At 51.0% G+C, this 16,730-nt stretch overlaps 1 protein-coding gene and 1 long non-coding RNA gene across 2 annotated transcripts; one reads left to right on the top strand and one right to left on the bottom strand.

The window, feature by feature from the left end:
* Positions 1–3,048: 3,048 nt before the first annotated feature.
* On the bottom strand, positions 3,049–6,895 carry EGR1 (early growth response 1). The gene is made up of 2 exons (XM_030319078.2): positions 6,313–6,895; positions 3,049–5,608 (listed from the first exon to the last, which is right to left on the bottom strand). Exons 1-2 carry the CDS (start codon positions 6,611–6,613, stop codon positions 4,281–4,283), a joined length of 1,629 nt encoding a protein of 542 aa, XP_030174938.1. The 5' UTR covers positions 6,614–6,895; the 3' UTR covers positions 3,049–4,280.
* Positions 6,896–12,260: 5,365 nt separating this feature from the next.
* Positions 12,261–16,050, top strand: LOC115516459. The gene is made up of 3 exons (XR_003969551.1): positions 12,261–12,357; positions 14,844–14,953; positions 16,012–16,050. It is a non-coding gene; the product is annotated as an uncharacterized LOC115516459 (long non-coding RNA).
* The last annotated feature ends 680 nt before the right edge of the window (positions 16,051–16,730 follow it).

The following is a 16,730-nucleotide window of genomic DNA, read 5'->3' as shown; positions in this document are numbered from 1 at the left end:
TTTGCTCAGTGCCTGATTCTTTTAGACTCGGCCTCATTGGTCCTTTAGGACCACTGAGATCTTGCTCTGCTTACTCCTTGCCTTTCAAACTACACTAAGTGTGGCTGAACCAGGGAAAACAGCAGGGATAGGGAGTGAGAGGGACATTGCAGGAACTACCTCTAACCCTCTAGTACCCATTCCTGCTTCCTAGAGTTGGAGGTTCCAAGAGGGGGGTAGGTAGAAGGAAGCACACCTCAAACTCAGCCTGACAACCAGGCTAAACTCTGCCTGAGTGCTTAGAATCTTTCCAAATGGAAAGCCTCATAGACTCAACATTCCTGAAATTAAAGAGAAAAGAGTACCTCTCAGGTTCTAGAAAGAAGGGTCAAGGGTCCTTAAAACCAGGTTCTTTTTAAAATTCAGAATCTAAACCTATCCTTCGCTGGCCAAGTTTTCCCTGCCCCTTCTCTTCTTCCACCCCACTCCTCTGTCCTCAACATCCTTGAAGCCCTAGACAATGTCCCCAGGTAGCAATCAATTGTTCAACACTATCTGGGTCCCTTCCTAAACCTCAGCCTTTATGATGATAGAGCTTTTATCAGCACCACCCTGTGCCCTTGGTTTCAGATTTCCCTCACAGAAGCAGGAGTTAAAATACTTTCCTTTTTTTTTTTTTTTTAATACTATAGGACTATAAAATGGGGCAATTTTTTAGTCTTGCCCTATTTCAGCTATGCAGAGAAACTTGAGTTTCAAGTGACAGAATCCAAAGGAACCCTGGTAACAGGACTAATAAAAATTAGCTGGCAATATTGGCAGAATTTCTCTACAAACCCTCTACATCAGAGTTGCCTGGCGTGCTTGTTGTCAAGACCAGGTCCAGGCCCCCACCCTGACCTCAAGAATCAGATGCTCTGGGATGGGGCTTGGGAATATGATTCTAATGCATTGTAATAACATAGAAGATTTTCTGCTTTAAAGGAATAGAGTTTCTTTGCTCCTTCTTACATATTTTATTCTTGCCATGTCCTCCCATGCCCACCCTTGCCTTGGTAGTCTGTGGTGAGAAATTATTAAGACTGTGTTACAGGCATAGACTTGTGTTTCTGGGGCCAGAGTGAGATGGGGAAGGGAAGGTGGGGCTGGGAAAAGGTGTGTCAATGCAAATACTGTCCCATCAGGACCTGGCAACTTTGCCAGAACGCTCATGGGGATGTGACCTTAGCTGGAGAAGGTGGCTTGGTTGCTCCTGCTCTAGACTGAGCAGTGTGGTATCATGGGAAAGGGCAAAGATCAACAGTGTTGGTGGCTGAGGGCTAGAATAGAAGAGAAAGAATTGGACTAATGCCAGGAGACTTCTGGAATTTCCCTGGCTTCAGAAGTAGTGTGGGAGACCCTCAGAGGGAGAAGGAATGGAGGAGACAGGTTAGACCTCACCCTCACTCAAAGGCTGATAACCACACTGGGTATAGAATATACTTCATTGTTCCTGACTGGGAGGATCAGAAGTTGACAGGATCCAAGGCTTGGGAATTCCAGGACATCAAATCTATTGTACCCAAATGACCAATGGTTGGTAGTGTCTGACCCATTTACAGAAGACTCAAATCAGGGCTGAAGGTAGTGCTTGCATTCAGTAATCTACCCATTCATTCATTCATTCTCCCAGGTAAAAACTCACCAACACCCTCCCTAGCTCACACATAAAAAGTAAGTCAATTGAGTTGACTCTTAGCCTTCCCAACTCAACTTTTCCACCTTTCCTAAGCTCCTGTGGGGGTTGGGTGTCCTTCTCCTTGCTCTCAGAGAGCCCCATGCTTGTCCATATTATATAACACCATGTTATAATTTTTGGCCTACATATCCGTGTCCTCAACAGTCTACATTGTTGTGACCAGCTCAAGGCCTCTCACAGAGCAGAAGATGCTAATAAACCCATAAGAATTGCTCCAGCCATGAGTGTGCACCATCAGGGAGCTGGGGCTAGGGAACCTAGAACCTCAGGCCTCCTACACAATGGGAACAGACTTGGTCTGGATGGGAACCTTAAATACCAGGCCAGCCTCCTGCCCACTCTGCCTTGTGTTCCCAGAAGCTGCCAAGGATCGCAGCTCCAGCTGGCAAGTAGTTAGATTTCTTCCTGGAAGGATTCTTGGCTTGAGAACTGGCCCTCGTCTCTTCTAGGCTTCTTCGATACCCTCAGGTTTCGGGGGACGTGGAGAATGGGAAAGAGAGGCTGAGTCAGCTCCAGCCTTGTTACTACTTCCCAAAGCCCTCAGGCCCACCCTTTATCTCCTCCAAGTATATATGGCAGGAACTCCCAAGAACATAGCTTTCCCCAACCCTGGGTAGAGATAGGGGGCAGGGTCGGCCAAACATTTGGGGCCAGGAGAATAGCACTGCTTCTGAGCACTCATGTTCCACTTTTTATTTTTTTGTTTTTTGTTTTTTCTTTAATGTTTATTTATTTTTAAGAGAGAGAGAGAGACAGAGAAAGACAAAGCATGAGCAGTGGATGGGCAGAGAGAGAGGGAGACACAGAATCTGCCAAGCTCCAGGCTCTGAGCTGTCAGCACAGAGCCCGATGCAGGGCTTGAACTCAAGAACCAACAGATCATGACCTGAGCCGAAGTCTGGTTGGACGCTCAACCGAATGAGCCACCCAGGTGCCCTTCATGTTCCATTTCTACCTGTAGCCTTCTTCAGCTTTAATTAACCAAGTTAAGGTTCCAGTCTGCTAGACTAAGGAAGAGGCCCAGTATCAAGAGACCCACACACAGTTCTCAAAGAATTCACTCCAGTGACACACAGCAGGCACGACTTTGACTGGAATTTCCCTGTCTCCAGGGAGCCTGGCTGGCTCAGTCTGCAGAGCATGTGACTCTTGATCTCAGTGTTGTGAGTTCAAGCCCCATGTTGGGTGTAGAGATTACTTAAAAATAAAATCTTAAAAAACAAGAAAGGAATCTCCCTGTCTCTGTAAAAGCCCTTCAAAGCCCTCGATAAAGATGGCTACAAAAGGGCCGCCCCCTCTCCCACCCCAGGAAACACGCACCCAACCACAACTATTTTATTTTCCTTTTAATTTTTCTGAAGGATATACACCACATATCCCATGGGCAATAAAGCGCATTCAATGTGTTTATAAGCCAAACAGTCACTTTGTTTAAGCAAACACAAGTACAAAGTAAAATAAAACCACAAAATAATGAACTGCATGTTCATAACATACAAAAATCGCCGCCTACTCAGTAGGTAACTACAACATTCCAACTCCTGAATATATTTATAAATTTACATTTTCAGTTAAAAAAATAGACTTTTGAGAGTTCAGATTTTGTTTTAGATTTTGTTTTCTTACATTCTGGAGAACTGAGGCTCAGCTCAGCCCTCTTCCTTATTTTGCTCCCAAAGCCTCCCCCGAATCATCACTCCCTGCCCCCCTTAAGGCTAGAGGTGAGCACGTCCCTCACTACGGCATGAGTCAAGCTGTCAGCAAGGCGCAGCACACAAAAGGCACCAAGACGTGAAACTCCTTAAACCAAAAGGACGAAAAAAAAAAACACTTTCCAAAAAAAGAAGAAAAACCAAACCGTATTTTGTCACATGTGAGAGTACAGTCGGGCAATATTTACAAAAAGGTTAACGGAACATCACTCTGACACATGCTCTGATTAATATCAAGGACTGCTGTTTCAAAAAAAGCTTCAAACTTAATCGTCACAGCATCATCACAAAATAAAGGATCACCGTTGGTTTGCTTGGCTTTTCTTTTTTTTTTTTTTTTCCAAAGTGAGGCCCTAACTCCAAATAATACAATAGAATATGCAAATTATCTTCACATCAAGAGTACCCCAAGAAAAACAAAATCCATGGCACAGACACTGTACAAGGGTGCAGGGCTGGGCTCTTACGGCCCAAACCGCATTTTGCCAACTTGATTTTCTAGCATTGAAGGGACCAGGGGGTCAGGCATACGATGGAGATGATACTGAAATGATATATCCAAAATCCATGCAAATCAAGTTCTTTGGAAAGAGGTGAAGAACTTGGACATGGCTGTTTCAGGCAGCTGAAGTCAAAGGGAGTAGGGATGGGGGAGGAAGGGCAAGTGGGCAGAGAGGATTGCAGGCCAATAGACCTTCCACGCCGACCCTAGGGTAGAGTAGAGGGGGAGGGTTTGGCTCTGAGAACCTCCATCTCACCTAAGAGGAACCCCCTCCTGTGGCCATCTCCTCCTGCTGTTCTAAGTCTCTTGTGTTTCTTTTTCTCCCTTTTCCTTTTTTCCCCCTTTCCCTTTAGCAAATTTCAATTGTCCTGGGAGAAAAGGTTGTTGTCATGTCCGAAAGCCCTGTTGAGGCGCTGAAGGAGTTGGTGACAGCCGAGGAAGGGAAGCTGCTGACTTGGGCTGGGAAAGCAGGGGGAACGGAGGAGTATGTGGTAGCCACTGAGGGTGAGGGGAAGCCACTGTGCACAGGGGATGGGTAGGTTGAGGAACCAGGAGAGGAGTAGGAGGTGGGCACAGGTGATGGATATGAAGTGGTGGCTGGGGACGGATAAGAGGTAGTAACTGGGGATGTGTAGGAGGTAGCCACCTGGGACGGGTAGGAAGAGAGGGAGGTGGTGGCAGAAGAAGCCACAACACCTTTGTCTGCCTTTTTGTCCTTCTGCCGCAAGTGGATCTTGGTATGCCTCTTGCGTTCATCACTCCTGGCAAACTTTCTCCCACAGATGTCGCAGGCGAAGGGTTTCTCGCCTGTGTGTGTGCGGATGTGGGTGGTGAGATGGTCACTGCGGCTGAAGTTGCGCATGCAGATGCGACACTGGAAGGGCTTCTGGCCAGTATGGATGCGAATGTGGCGGGTGAGCTCATCTGAGCGGGAGAAGCGGCGGTCACAGGACTCCACGGGGCAGGCATAGGGGCGTTCGTGGGGGGGCGTCTTGCTGGGCCGGTTGGGGTACTTGCGCATGCGGCTGGGTTTGATGAGCTGGGACTGGTAGGTGGTGTTGAGGGCCTTCAAGTCCTGGGAGCCCGACTGTGTGGCAAAGGCCTTGATGGTAGACAGTGGAGTGAGTGAAGGCTGCTGGGTACGGCCTTCCAGGCCTTGGAAAGGCTTCTGGTCTGGGGTGCCCAGGCCCAGGTCCCCCTGCTGTTGTGGAAACAAATAGTCAGGGATCATGGGGACCTGGAAGCTACCCTTGGCAGCAGGGTAGGCAGGAGGCGGGTACTGGAGCGCGGTGCCTGCCGAGCCTGGAAAGGCCTGGCTTTGTGGCTCAGGGAAGATGTCAGTGTTAGGTGTGGGGAACGTGGGTGCTGCTGAGTAAATGGGGCTGCTGTCATTGGACTGTACTGCACAGCTCAGGGGTGGGCTCTGAGAGGCAGAGGAGGAGGAGGAGGCTGCTGGAGATGGTGCTGAAGATGAGGTGGCCGGTGGGTTGGTCATGCTCACGAGGCCGCTGACCAGGCTGAAGAGGGGCTCAGGCCACAAGGTGTTGCCACTGTTGGGTGCAGGCTCCAGAGAGAAGCGGCCAGTGTAGGTGATGGGGGGCAGCCGGGTGGTTTGGCTGGGGTAACTTGTCTCCACTAGAACCTTCTCGTTATTCAGAGAGATATCAGGAAAAGACTCTGGCAGGAGAGAGAGAGGGAGGAGGCCCGGTTACTGGAGAGCAATCACTGGAGGACGAGGACACGAGCTGCCAGGCAAGAGGTCGGGCTGGCTACCACTGACTCCTGAGCTGGTTAATAATTGATAGCAGCAGATTGCAATGTTCCTGGACCCGCTCCAGCGGCAGAGCCCATTTCAACAACAGCTGACGCAAATACGGAGAATCCCCCTCCACTGCAGCTCACCGCGCTCCGCAGCGGCGGCTGCGCCACGGAGGGATTCCCGCCAGCAACCCCTCCGCCGCGGCTAGTGCGCGCCCCCTACCCCGAGCTGCCAGGACATCCCTGGGCACGGATCACGGCCATTCCTTGGGCACAGGCGGCAAGCAACGCAAGGATGTCTGGAGAAAGGGGGGCGCAGCCCTGATCTTCAAAACAAGCCCTCCCCCCTCCACCCACCCACGCAGCCCGAGCTCTCCATCCAAAACAGAAGCTCGCTCTTCTGCGCACAGCTAGGGACAGGAGGGTGAGGGTGAGGTGGGTGTCCCCAGGTATCCCTCTAGCACATGACCCTAAGGATGCGAGGAAGGGAAGGGAAACCCCACTTGCATCCCTGAGGTCCAGGAGCACTGCTGCGGTGAAGGGGGCGCTGCAAGGCTGTGGGGAAGGATTGGATGCCAGGATGGTGGCGAAGGGGCTAATCCTCGGCGTCGGCCACCGCTTACCTGCGGTCAGGTGCTCGTAGGGCTGCTCGCCTGCCTCCCCCTGAGGGTTGAAGGCGCTGTTGCTGCTGGCGCTGCTGCCGCCCCCTCCACCTCCACCGCCCCCGCTGCTGCTGCTGCTGTTACCGCCGCTGCCCTCTGAGGCCCCGGCAGCACCGAGAAACTGGGGAGCCCCGTTGCTCAGCAGCATCATCTCCTCCAGCTTAGGGTAGTTGTCCATGGTGGGCGAGTGAGGAAAGGAGCCGAACGGGTCGGAGATCTGCAGCGGAGACATCAGCTGCATCTCGGCCTTGGCTGCGGCCATCCCGGACGGGCAGGCTGGAGAGCTGGTGTTGGGGCGGGTGGGCGCAGCCCGGAGCCGTGGCTGCGGGGGACACACTCTCGGGGGCCTGGCCGGGTCACATGCGGGACGCAGGGCACACTGTGGCGGGAGCAGGTGGGGCCTCTAGGCTCGCCCTCGCAGCCAGCGGGTGTGGACGCGGCGCTGCTACCGAGGCTGGGGCAGGGGCCGGTCCTGCGGCGGCGGAAGCTGGCGGCGATGGCAGCAGGCGGCGGCGGCGGCTCCCCAAGTTCTGCGCGCTGGGATCTCTCGCGACTCCCCAGATCCGCTTCTATTTGAAGGGTCTGGAACGCCACGGGCCCGCCTCCGTCGTGACGTACATGGCCATATAAGGGAAGCAGGAAGCCCTAATATGGCAAGACCGGCCGGGAGGACCCAGAGTGACGTGAAGCCCCCTATCCTAGAGCTGTGGGCACCGCCATCACTCACCCCGGCCCCTGCGCGGACTCCTGGACCCTGGGCGTCTAGGCTTCGAGAAAGCTTAGGACTCAAGCCTCAGCTGGGGACTCCCGGACTCAGGCTGCCTCGGAGTTCCCAGCCTTGCCCCCGCCTCTTCCCTCCGCCTTCTTCCCTCCTCCCGGAGCCGGAAGCGGCCGGGCCATATCTGGCCGTTCCAAATAAGGCGCTGCCCAAATAAGGGTTGTTCCGGCGGGGGATCCTTCCTGCTCCTTATATGGCGTTTCCGGGTCGTTGCTCGCTGCTCCCTGGTTGCCCCCCCTCCCCCTCCCCGGGAGCCAGAATGAGCGCAAGAGCTGGGGACGCCCTGGTGGAGGTCTCCGGGCGCGTAGCGCTTGGCGCATCGCGGCTCAGGAGACTCCCCAGCGGGGACTGGGCTGGGGAAGCCCGGGCCCGGGGCGGGGGCGAGGGCGAGTCGGCCCGGGGTTCTGCCACCGTCATCCAGGGCCCTCCCGCCCACCTCTGGGACCGTGGGAGCGGGGCGGGAGCTAAGGGGAGGAGCGGCTGGGCTGGCCGGGGCAGAGGCCGCCCAGGAGAGGCGGGGCATTGACCCCCCGGCCTTGACCAATGGCACGAAGCCATTCCAGATGTCATGGGGGAAACTGAGGCTAGGAAATACTCGCTAGGTGGTTCCCTAGGTCTCTTTGGGTTGCGGTGGGCCACCTGCTTCTCAACCAGGAGCTGGTGGTCCGTGTGGTGGTGGGAGACTTTCCCACCTTTATCCAGAACAAATGGAGATGGGCGGGCAGTGCGGCAATCTGAAAAGGGGGCTTCCCTATGGGCTGTCTGGGGACCCCTAGGCTGGCACCGAGAGGACCTGCTTAGCGGCCTGGTGCTGCCCCCTGGAGGTCCCCTCTCCAGCTCAGTTCCCCGGGCCCCGGGCCGAGTGGGCTCTTCCGCCGGCTTCGGGTTCCCCCTCCCTGCTCCTGTGCTGGGCGCGTAGCCAGGCCGGGGGAGCCTTAGACGCAGTGAGCGCGAACTGAGCAGGCGCCGCAGCCTGGGTTCTCCCTGCAGTCCCTGGGGAGCCGCCACCGCCGAGGCGCCCAGACTCCAGGCGGGATAACACTTCCCTCCTGGAGCCAGCCTAAGGGCGGGAGGGCGGGGGTGGGTAGGCGGGAACGATTCCCGCAGGTCTTCCAGGAGCAGGACGCGAATGGGGAAGCCCTTTCGGTCCCATCCCTACCCCCGCATTTAAATGCGCACCCCAAGAAAACAGGGATTCCGAGAGGGGAAGGCTCCTGCTCTAGCTCTCAATCCAGGGAGGTGCTGTTTTTCTGAATTTAAAAAGAAAGCACAAAATTTGTGTGGAAGGAGGGTGCTGAGGACACAAGGACGGACGGGGGTAGGTCTGGGGTCCCTGTGAACCCAAACAGGTCAGAGTCCTGGGGTTTAAATGGGAGGGGCACTAACTTTTGGGCTTCATCCTTTTCTATCCTCTACACACGCACACACGCATGCCAACACACACACACACAGGCACACACACACATGTTTTCTTATAAAAATCTATTTAAGGAATCTAGCAATGAACCTGTGTGCTCTAAGTCTGAGCTCCCCAACCCAAATGGCTAGGGCGTGGTGAGAGGCCCACTCCTAATGCCTAACCGTGTTGCCCATGAGTGATGTACCTTCTCTGAGGCCTCCTGCCAGTCAGGGTCAGATGGCCTTGTGTCTGAATGCCACTCCCAGGTTGGGTGTCTTGGCCAGGCCTTTTGTATCTCACTTTCTTCAACTGTAAAATAGAGCTAATGTTAATGATACCCACATGGAAGAATTGTTGTGAAAAATTGAAGCTTACATGGACTGACATCACTGAAGTCCCAAAGCACAGTTCCTGCCTTGGAATTACCATTCAATAAACAGTGACTATTGTTATTTTCAGGGGCTTTTGACCCACAGGGTCACCCACAATTCACCCACCCGTCTTCAGCCTCCAAGCAAACTCCAGTGATCCTTTTCTGAAAAACTGTGCAGAAAGGGAGAAACATTCCAATTCTAACACAGGGGACATTGTCCTGAAGAGCTAATCTGAATCTTTCTTGCTGAAGTAAAACATCACTTCCTAGAACAGAATTTTACAACCTTGTGTGTGTGACAGAATCACTTCTGGAGCTCTGGGAAAAAAAGAAGAAGAAATTTTACCTTAGACCTACTGAGTCACAATTTTTCTGACCTTGTGAGTGCCAGAACTGAACTGAGTGGATTCCTCATCTTAGTTAGGATCCTCCTTCTGTCCCTGGGGAGCTGCCCAGATCCCAAGAGCACAGCCAGAACAAACCAATTCCCCTATGATTCTCATGTGGAAGTTGACCTAAGTTATCTTCAGATCCTTACTGGAGCTGGGCAATGGAAATCCTTACAGTCTATATCTTTTGTTCTGCATATGCAACATCAATTCCCCTCTCTTTTCATAATTGCTCCCCAGACAACGGTTTCTTTTGGGGAACCACTCCAGTCCATATGGTTGGAGGAAGACAACCCTGTTCTAGACCTAGGAGTGGGTATGTCACCCACACCTGGCCATCCATCTAGAATGCTCCATCCTAGGACCATTCCATGTCCCTAGCCAGAGCAACTGAGTTAGGATGGGCACATGACCCAAACAAGGCTAATGAAAAGCACTTCTGGGATTTTTTCTGGAACTCTTGAAAAAGGACAATTCTCTCTCTGATGGTACTAAGCCAATGGAATGTAAGCCTGGAGGCCATCTTGCCATGAGGACTGGAAAGCCTACCTGAAAATGAAGCCAATGCAGAGGAAAACATAGAAGGCTTCTACATACAGAGAGTAAGTCTTTGGATACAGCCTGAGGTTTTTAGTTATGCAGGCCAATGCATTTCTTTTTGATTTAATAAAATAGGCTCCTTTCAGTTTCTGTTACTCACAATCCAGCAGTTTCTGATTAATACACCCATTTTCCACAACAAAAAGAACTTTTCTGAGGACTTTCTGTGGGCAAGGATTGGGAAGGCCTATGGCATACACCCCGGCCTCTAAGAAGCTTACAGTTAGGTAAAAGAAGACTGGATTCCATGTTGCAAGAGAATTAAGAATAGGAAGAAGCCCTGTTAGCCTCCAAATGTCAGTTGTGCTGAAGAACACAGAAGATAAGAGGAGGGAGAGATTCCAGGGAAGGGGACAAAGATGATAAAAAGATTTTAGAGGAGAGCGAACATGAGAAGAACCAAACGTTGTGGTGAGGAAGTGAAGCACTTTCAGGCCAGGGTTGGGGGGAGGGTGGCCAGAACAGTCCTTGTGTGATCTGCCTGGAAAAAATGAGCTAAGGGGCACCTGGGTGGTTCAGTTGGTTAAGTGTCTGACTTTGGCTCAGGTCACGATCACATGGTTGGTGAGTTTGAGCCCTGTATTGTGCTCTCTGCTGTCAGCTTCAGATCCTCTGTCTCCCTCTCTCTCTGCCCCTCTCTGGCTCGCTTCCCCCCCACACACACACACACAAATAAACATTCAGGGGCACCTGGGTGGCTCAATTGGTAAAGCATCTGACTCTTGGTTTTGGCTCAGGTCATGATCTCACAGTTTCACGAGTTTGAGCCCCACGTTGGGCTCTGTGCTGGCAGCATGGAGCCTGCTTGGGATTCTCTCTCTCCCTCTCTCTCGGCCCCTCCCCCACTCACCCTGTCTCTGTCTCTCTAAAAATAAATAAATAAACTTTAATTAATAAATAAATATATTTTTTTAAAGCGCTAGAGTAGAGAGGGTTTCGATTGGGAGATAGCAGGAGGTAAGGCTGAGTAAAACATTCATTTAAAAAAAACACATTGATTTATTTTTTAAAAGGTTTATTGGCCCTTGCTTGTATCAGAAACAATTCTAAGTCTTGGGGATTCTGCAATGAAGAAAGCAGATGGAGTTATGCCCTCTTGGAAACTGCTATTCAGTGACACAAGTAAACAACTATGTAAATAAAAAGGATGATTTCAGATTATGGTAAGTAAAACATACTAGAGAGGTGAGGGAAGCATCTCAGAGGAGGTGACATTTATGCAGAGACATAAAGGATGAGAGGAAACCAACAGTGCAACCAACAGTGTGGTGGGGAGGGCATTCCAGGCAAAGGGGACAGCTGTGCAAAGGCCTCAGGAGGGAAAGGCTGCGATCAGTCTAGGGCCTCAAGCTAAGGTATGGGCAGTGAGAATGTTTAGGGCTCAACTGTACCCCTCCACCCTCTTCTCCCTTATTCTGCCCCCTATAGCTCATACAGAGGAGGAGGTATCATTTTCCACCCTGCTCTGCCTTCATGGTATACGCCCCTGAAGAGCACTGGGAGGAGTGGGCTCAAAGCCCCTACACACTGCACAGACCTTAGCCCTCTCTCTGACTGGGAAACCAGTGAGAAGGAGGGCCTGAGAGTCTTCTCCCTGGATAGAGTTATGCTCTGGGCCTGCCTTCTCAGCAATACAGCTGGAAGCATCTAGGTTATCCCCATTCTCCTCTGGTTTGTCTTCTGGGCAATGGCACAACCCTGGTTGCTCTCATGGGTGGGGGCTGGGGGAGGACTGGAAGGCGAGGAGGAGACAGAGTGAAAAGAACTGACCCCTCCCAAGGAGCCAAATCTCAGGTGGGCTTTTGAGCACCTACCTAACTTGTGCCCAACAAACCTGACAACCAGCCTGGGGTCTAATGGAAATGAAACTGGGGGTAAACAAGACTCAGAGTCACTCCTGCACCCTGACCTGGGATCTACAGGGTTTCCAGGAGCATTAGGGATGAGTGTGGGACTCTCACACCTTGCATCCTGGGTGACTGGTGCCAGAAGCCCTGGGAAAGGTGAGAAGCTCTTGGAAGGGGTGCCGTCCACTCCGGCTGCCATCTACACTCCGACTTTCCTTGCAAGCAGGAGAGGAGTAGGGAACAGAGGTGAGAGCAGAACTAAGCTTGCCCAGGGCACCTGGGGCTCCAAGCAAAAGCCAGTGGGAATCATTATGTCTCAGAAACTTGACCCATTGCTGAGCACCCAGCATCTGTCGGAGGAAAACAAGCCCCATTTTCCACTGCCACTTCCTCCTCCTCAACCCCGACTACGTCAGCACCCACATGTGCTGCTCAGATCGTGGTTTGCCACTGCTGTGGCCAGCCTGGGGCTCAGGAAGTGACTCTCCCTTCAGTTCCGTCTGGGGTGCCTGTCACACTTTCCGATGGCTGATGGGTTCTGCCGGAAATATGGAGGGCCTGGCCTTCAATAGGTCTGGGTACAGCTCTACTCCCACCCTGTGAAGGAAGGGTTGTGAGAGGTGAGGAGAAACCTCTGGAGAGGCCAGATCTGGTGGGGGGTCGAATGAGGGGACAGAAAGTGCACTGACAGAAGAGGAGAAATGGAGACATGAAGAATGACCAGGGGAGATGAAAGAGAAAATCCCCTCGAGGTGTTGGAGTGTGAAGCCATTGTATTTTGCTCCAGTTACAGGTGGGGAAACCAGGTGCCAGAGGAAAACCCTGACTCCTAAGCCAGGTGGAGAAGGGCATGTTCTTTTTTTTTTTTTTAATGTTTTTTTTTTTTTAATGTTTATTTATTTTAAGAGAGAGAGAGCGTGGGAGGGGCAGAAAGAGATGGGGAGAGAGATCCCAAGCAGACTCCATGCTGTCAGGGCTCAATCCCGAGAATGTTGCAATCACGACCTGAGCTAAAACCAAGGGCCAGATGTTTAACTGACAGGTGCCCAGAGAGGGGCAAGTTCTAAGAAGGGCTCATGGAGAGTGATGCTGAGGCCTGAGGCACAGGGGCCCCTGGCTCTGAAGAGGGTACCTGGCATGCTCGGGGTGGGTTCTAGGAGCTTCGGGAAAGGGACATGGAGGATTTGGCCAAGAATAGGGGTTCTGCCTGAGAGAGTTGGGGTCTGTGTTGCCATCCTCAGAGTCTGGCTGATGGGTTGTGTGCCAGACACAGGTTAGGTCTAAAGTGGAGACACTAAAGCATAATACTTTGGCACAGAGCATCTGTTTTGGGCAGAGGGAGAGGGTGAACACTCAGATAGGGCTCTCCTGGTCCTTTCTGCCTCAGAGTAACCTGCAGATGCAGAAAGAGGCTGCTGTCCTTGGACATCAGTCTCTCTGCCCTGTGCTGTGTGGATCCTCTCCCAGGCCTGGGGCTGTCAAGACCCTGGACTTAACAGGACAATTTGGCCTGTGGTGGATTCTTTGCTCTCCCCACCCCTCAGCTGAGTGTGCAGCAAAGCTGGCTGCAGAAATCTCTGGAAGCGTGTTGGGCAGGCAGAGGGAGGGGAGCGTTACATAAGAGCCCACTGATGTGCAGGAAGTCTGGAGCAGCCTTTAGATGAGAGAGGCAGCGTTCCCATCCAGCCTAGAAAAGCAGGAATAGCAACGGCGGTTATTTCTGGCCCCTCACCGCCGCCCAGCCCAGCGCCGGGGGTGCTCAGCTTCATGGTGGGTGAGCTTGGACTCTGTAGACCTGGTGGGAGGGGGAGGGAAGTAGGGGACAGGCAGCCCCTGGGGTTGTGTCACGGTGGCACTGGCCTCACCCCCTACCCCAAAATACCAGGATGCAGCCATGAGCTGTGGGTGCTTGTTTTTTTTTTATTCTTCTTAACATCTAGATGCATTCTCTACCCCCACCTCACCCATAAGACACATTTACAATGTGACAGGCTCTGTGCTAAACATTTGACAGACATTTGTATTCACAATACCTCATGAAGTAAGTACTATTCTCACCCCCATGTCATTGATGAGGAAGGGGGCTCAGAGAGGGCAGGTGACTTGATTAAGGTCAGAAAGCTGAGCAATGGGGGAGCCAGGATTCCAATCCAGATAGTCTGGCTTCAGAACCTCTGGCTGAAACCAAAGTCATACCATGAACAACATATTCTCTGGGGTTCCAGAATGAACTGGACAAAGCTTTCACCCCTAGGGATTCTTTATTTGTATTTATTTATTTATTTTAAACATTTTAACGTTTATTTATTATTTTTGAGAGAGAGAGAGAGAGAATGAGCAGGGGAGGGGCAGAGAGAGAGAGGGAGACACAGAATCTGAAGCAGGCTCCAGCCTCTGAGCTGTCGGCGCAGAGCACGACATGGGGCTTGAACTCAGACCTTGAGATCACGACCTGAATCAAAGTTGGATGCTTAACCAACTGAGCCACCCAGGCACCCCCACCCTCTAGGGATTCTTGAGTCAAGTCGAGTAGGGCAGACAGACATGTGAACAGACCATTTCAACAGTTACTTATCAAACATCTGCTCCTCTAGGTATTAAAGATACAAAAAGAAGTAAAAAGGTGACTCCTCTTTTGCAGTTTGTAGTCTGGGTGTGGGAGACAGACAGATAAACAGGCAATCACAACAGTGTGAAATGTGCTATCATAGGGGAAGCTTAGTGACTGTGGAACCCCTAATCATCTCCTACCCACCGAAGTGCTTCCCAGGCAGTTGGGGAGCCAACTAGCCATTCTGCATGCAGGAGGCTGGGTGGGAGTGCTGGTGGGGAGACCAGGCAGGAAATCATGTAGTCATCTAGGAGAGAGGGTGAGGTCTGGATGCATCAGTACCAGCTATCACACACTCCCTTCAGGTGCCACCCAGTCAGACGCAGAGAGCAAGAAAATTTGACACCCAAATTTACTGACAGGCAGCTCAGCCCAAAGGTGCATGCATCCCTTTTCCTTGGTACAGTGGCCACAGGGAAGTGGGAGAGGCTAAATGGAAGGGTCTTCTCTTTTTCCCTTCTCTAACCATCCCCTTATCTACTACACCCATATAAGAGCCCTGTTTAGGGCAAAGTCAAAAGAAGTGACTGAAGAGGATGCTGGAATCCAGAACCAGGAAGAAGAACTTCCCTCCAGATTATCATACTGATAAGAAGACATAAGAGGTAGGCAGAGTTAGCTCCTATCCTCAGGAATGCCCCAGAGGGTTCTTCTCTGTACTCCAGGCAAAAGCAGCATTTCTGTTCCTGTGAGTAAGGGGAGGGGTCTTTTGAGCTTCTAGGACTCAGTTTCCCTCTGGTCATGCCTCAGAGAGAGTCATCATGGCAGGGTGACAGTCTTCAAGCCAACATTGGACTCAGTGCCTTCTTAAAAAATGTATTGCGGTAAAATATATACGCCATAGGGGTACTTGAGTGGCTCAGTCAGTTAAGTATCCGACTCTTAAGTCTGACCTGAATTTTCAGCTCAGGTCATGATCTCATGGTTCGTGGGATCAAGCCCTGTGTCATCAGGCTTTATGCTGACAGCTCAGAGCCTGCTTGGGATTCTCATTCTCCCTCTCTCTCTGCCCCTCCCCTGCTTGTGCTCTCTCTCTCTCAAAATAAAATAAAATAAAATAAAATAAAATAAAATAAAATAAAATAAAATAAAATAAAGACATTTATAAAATATACATACCATAATATTTACCATTTTAATCTTTTTTTTTGAAAAAGTAAACTCTATGCCCAACGTGGGGCTTGAACTCAGGACTTGGAGATAAAGAGGCGCAGGCTCGGCCAACCAAGCCAGCTAGGCATCCCACCAGTTTAACCATTTTTTTTAAGTGTACAATTCACTGACATTAAGTACACTCACAATGTGCAACCATCACTTTCATCCATCTCCAGAACTTTTTCATCTTCCTGAAGAGAAACTCTGTACTCATCCTGCTCCCTCACACCACTGCCTAGTAACCTCTATTATAGTTTCTGTCTTGATGAATTTGTCTATTCTAGGTACTACATGTAAGTGGAATCATAATATTTGCCCTTTTTTGACTGCCTTATCTCACTTTGCATAATGTTTTTGAGCTTTGTCCATGTTGCAGCATGTGTCATAACTTCATTCCTTCCTAAGGCTGAATAATATTCCATTGTATGTATATACCACATTCTGTTTAATCCTTCATCTGTTGATGGACATTTAGACCATTTCCACCTTTTGTTTTGTTTTGTTTTAGGTTTATTTATTTGTTTTTCATGAGCACAGGAGGGGCAGAAAGAGAAGGAGAGAGAGAAAGAATACCAAACAGGCTCCAAACTGCCAGCATGGAGCCCAACGCGGGGCTCAAACTCATGACCCATGAGATCATGACCTGAGCTGAAATGAAGAGCTGGATGCTTAACTGCCTGAGACAGCCAGGCGCCACTGTTCCCACCTTTTCACTCTCGTGAATAACACTGCTATGAATATTAGTGGGCAAGTACCTGCAGACTGTTTTTATTCATCATCCACTTCAGCTATCAAAAGAGGGATTAAAGTTAGATTTAAGAAGGACTTCCTGATTTTGTACTACCAGTGACCAAAGCAGCAGCATCTCCCTCTTTTCATAGTTTTAATAACCACAATCTCCTCTGCCTCCCTTAATCCTACCCCTAGACTGGGGGAATGCCCGGAATGGCTGCACTTGTATGGGAAAGAGGCTTAATAAGGGTCACTCTGGGGTCATAGCTGTAGATGGTTTATTTTTAGGAGCTGGGTGGTAAGAGTTTCATTGTCTTCCCTTAGGCTATGGGTATGTTTGCCACCATTCCCCACCCCACACCCAACTTTCTCCTTTCCCTGGCAAATCCAGGCTGTCTCCCTTTTTCTCTCCCAGGCTAAATTAGGAGTGTGAAGCTGCTCTTCTTCCCAATTTAGCTTTTGAATTAAAGTGAGAACTGAATGTGGCTGGAAAGC

This window comes from Lynx canadensis, chromosome A1 (genome assembly GCF_007474595.2).
Source record: "Lynx canadensis isolate LIC74 chromosome A1, mLynCan4.pri.v2, whole genome shotgun sequence".
Taxonomy (NCBI): Eukaryota; Metazoa; Chordata; class Mammalia; order Carnivora; family Felidae; genus Lynx; species Lynx canadensis.
The sequence above is the reverse complement of the archived record's forward strand: the minus strand, read 5'-3'. Positions and strand labels throughout refer to the sequence as shown.

What these genes read in the sequence shown, in the direction of transcription:
- EGR1 (XM_030319078.2), bottom strand. Translation starts at nt 6,613, where the DNA reads ATGGCCGCAGCCAAGGCCGAGATGCAGCTGATGTCTCCGCTGCAGATC. An exon ending in CTACGAGCACCTGACCGCAG is followed by an intron (nt 5,609 to 6,312) that starts GTAAGCGGTGGC and finishes CTCTCCTGCCAG; the next exon opens with AGTCTTTTCCTGATATCTCT.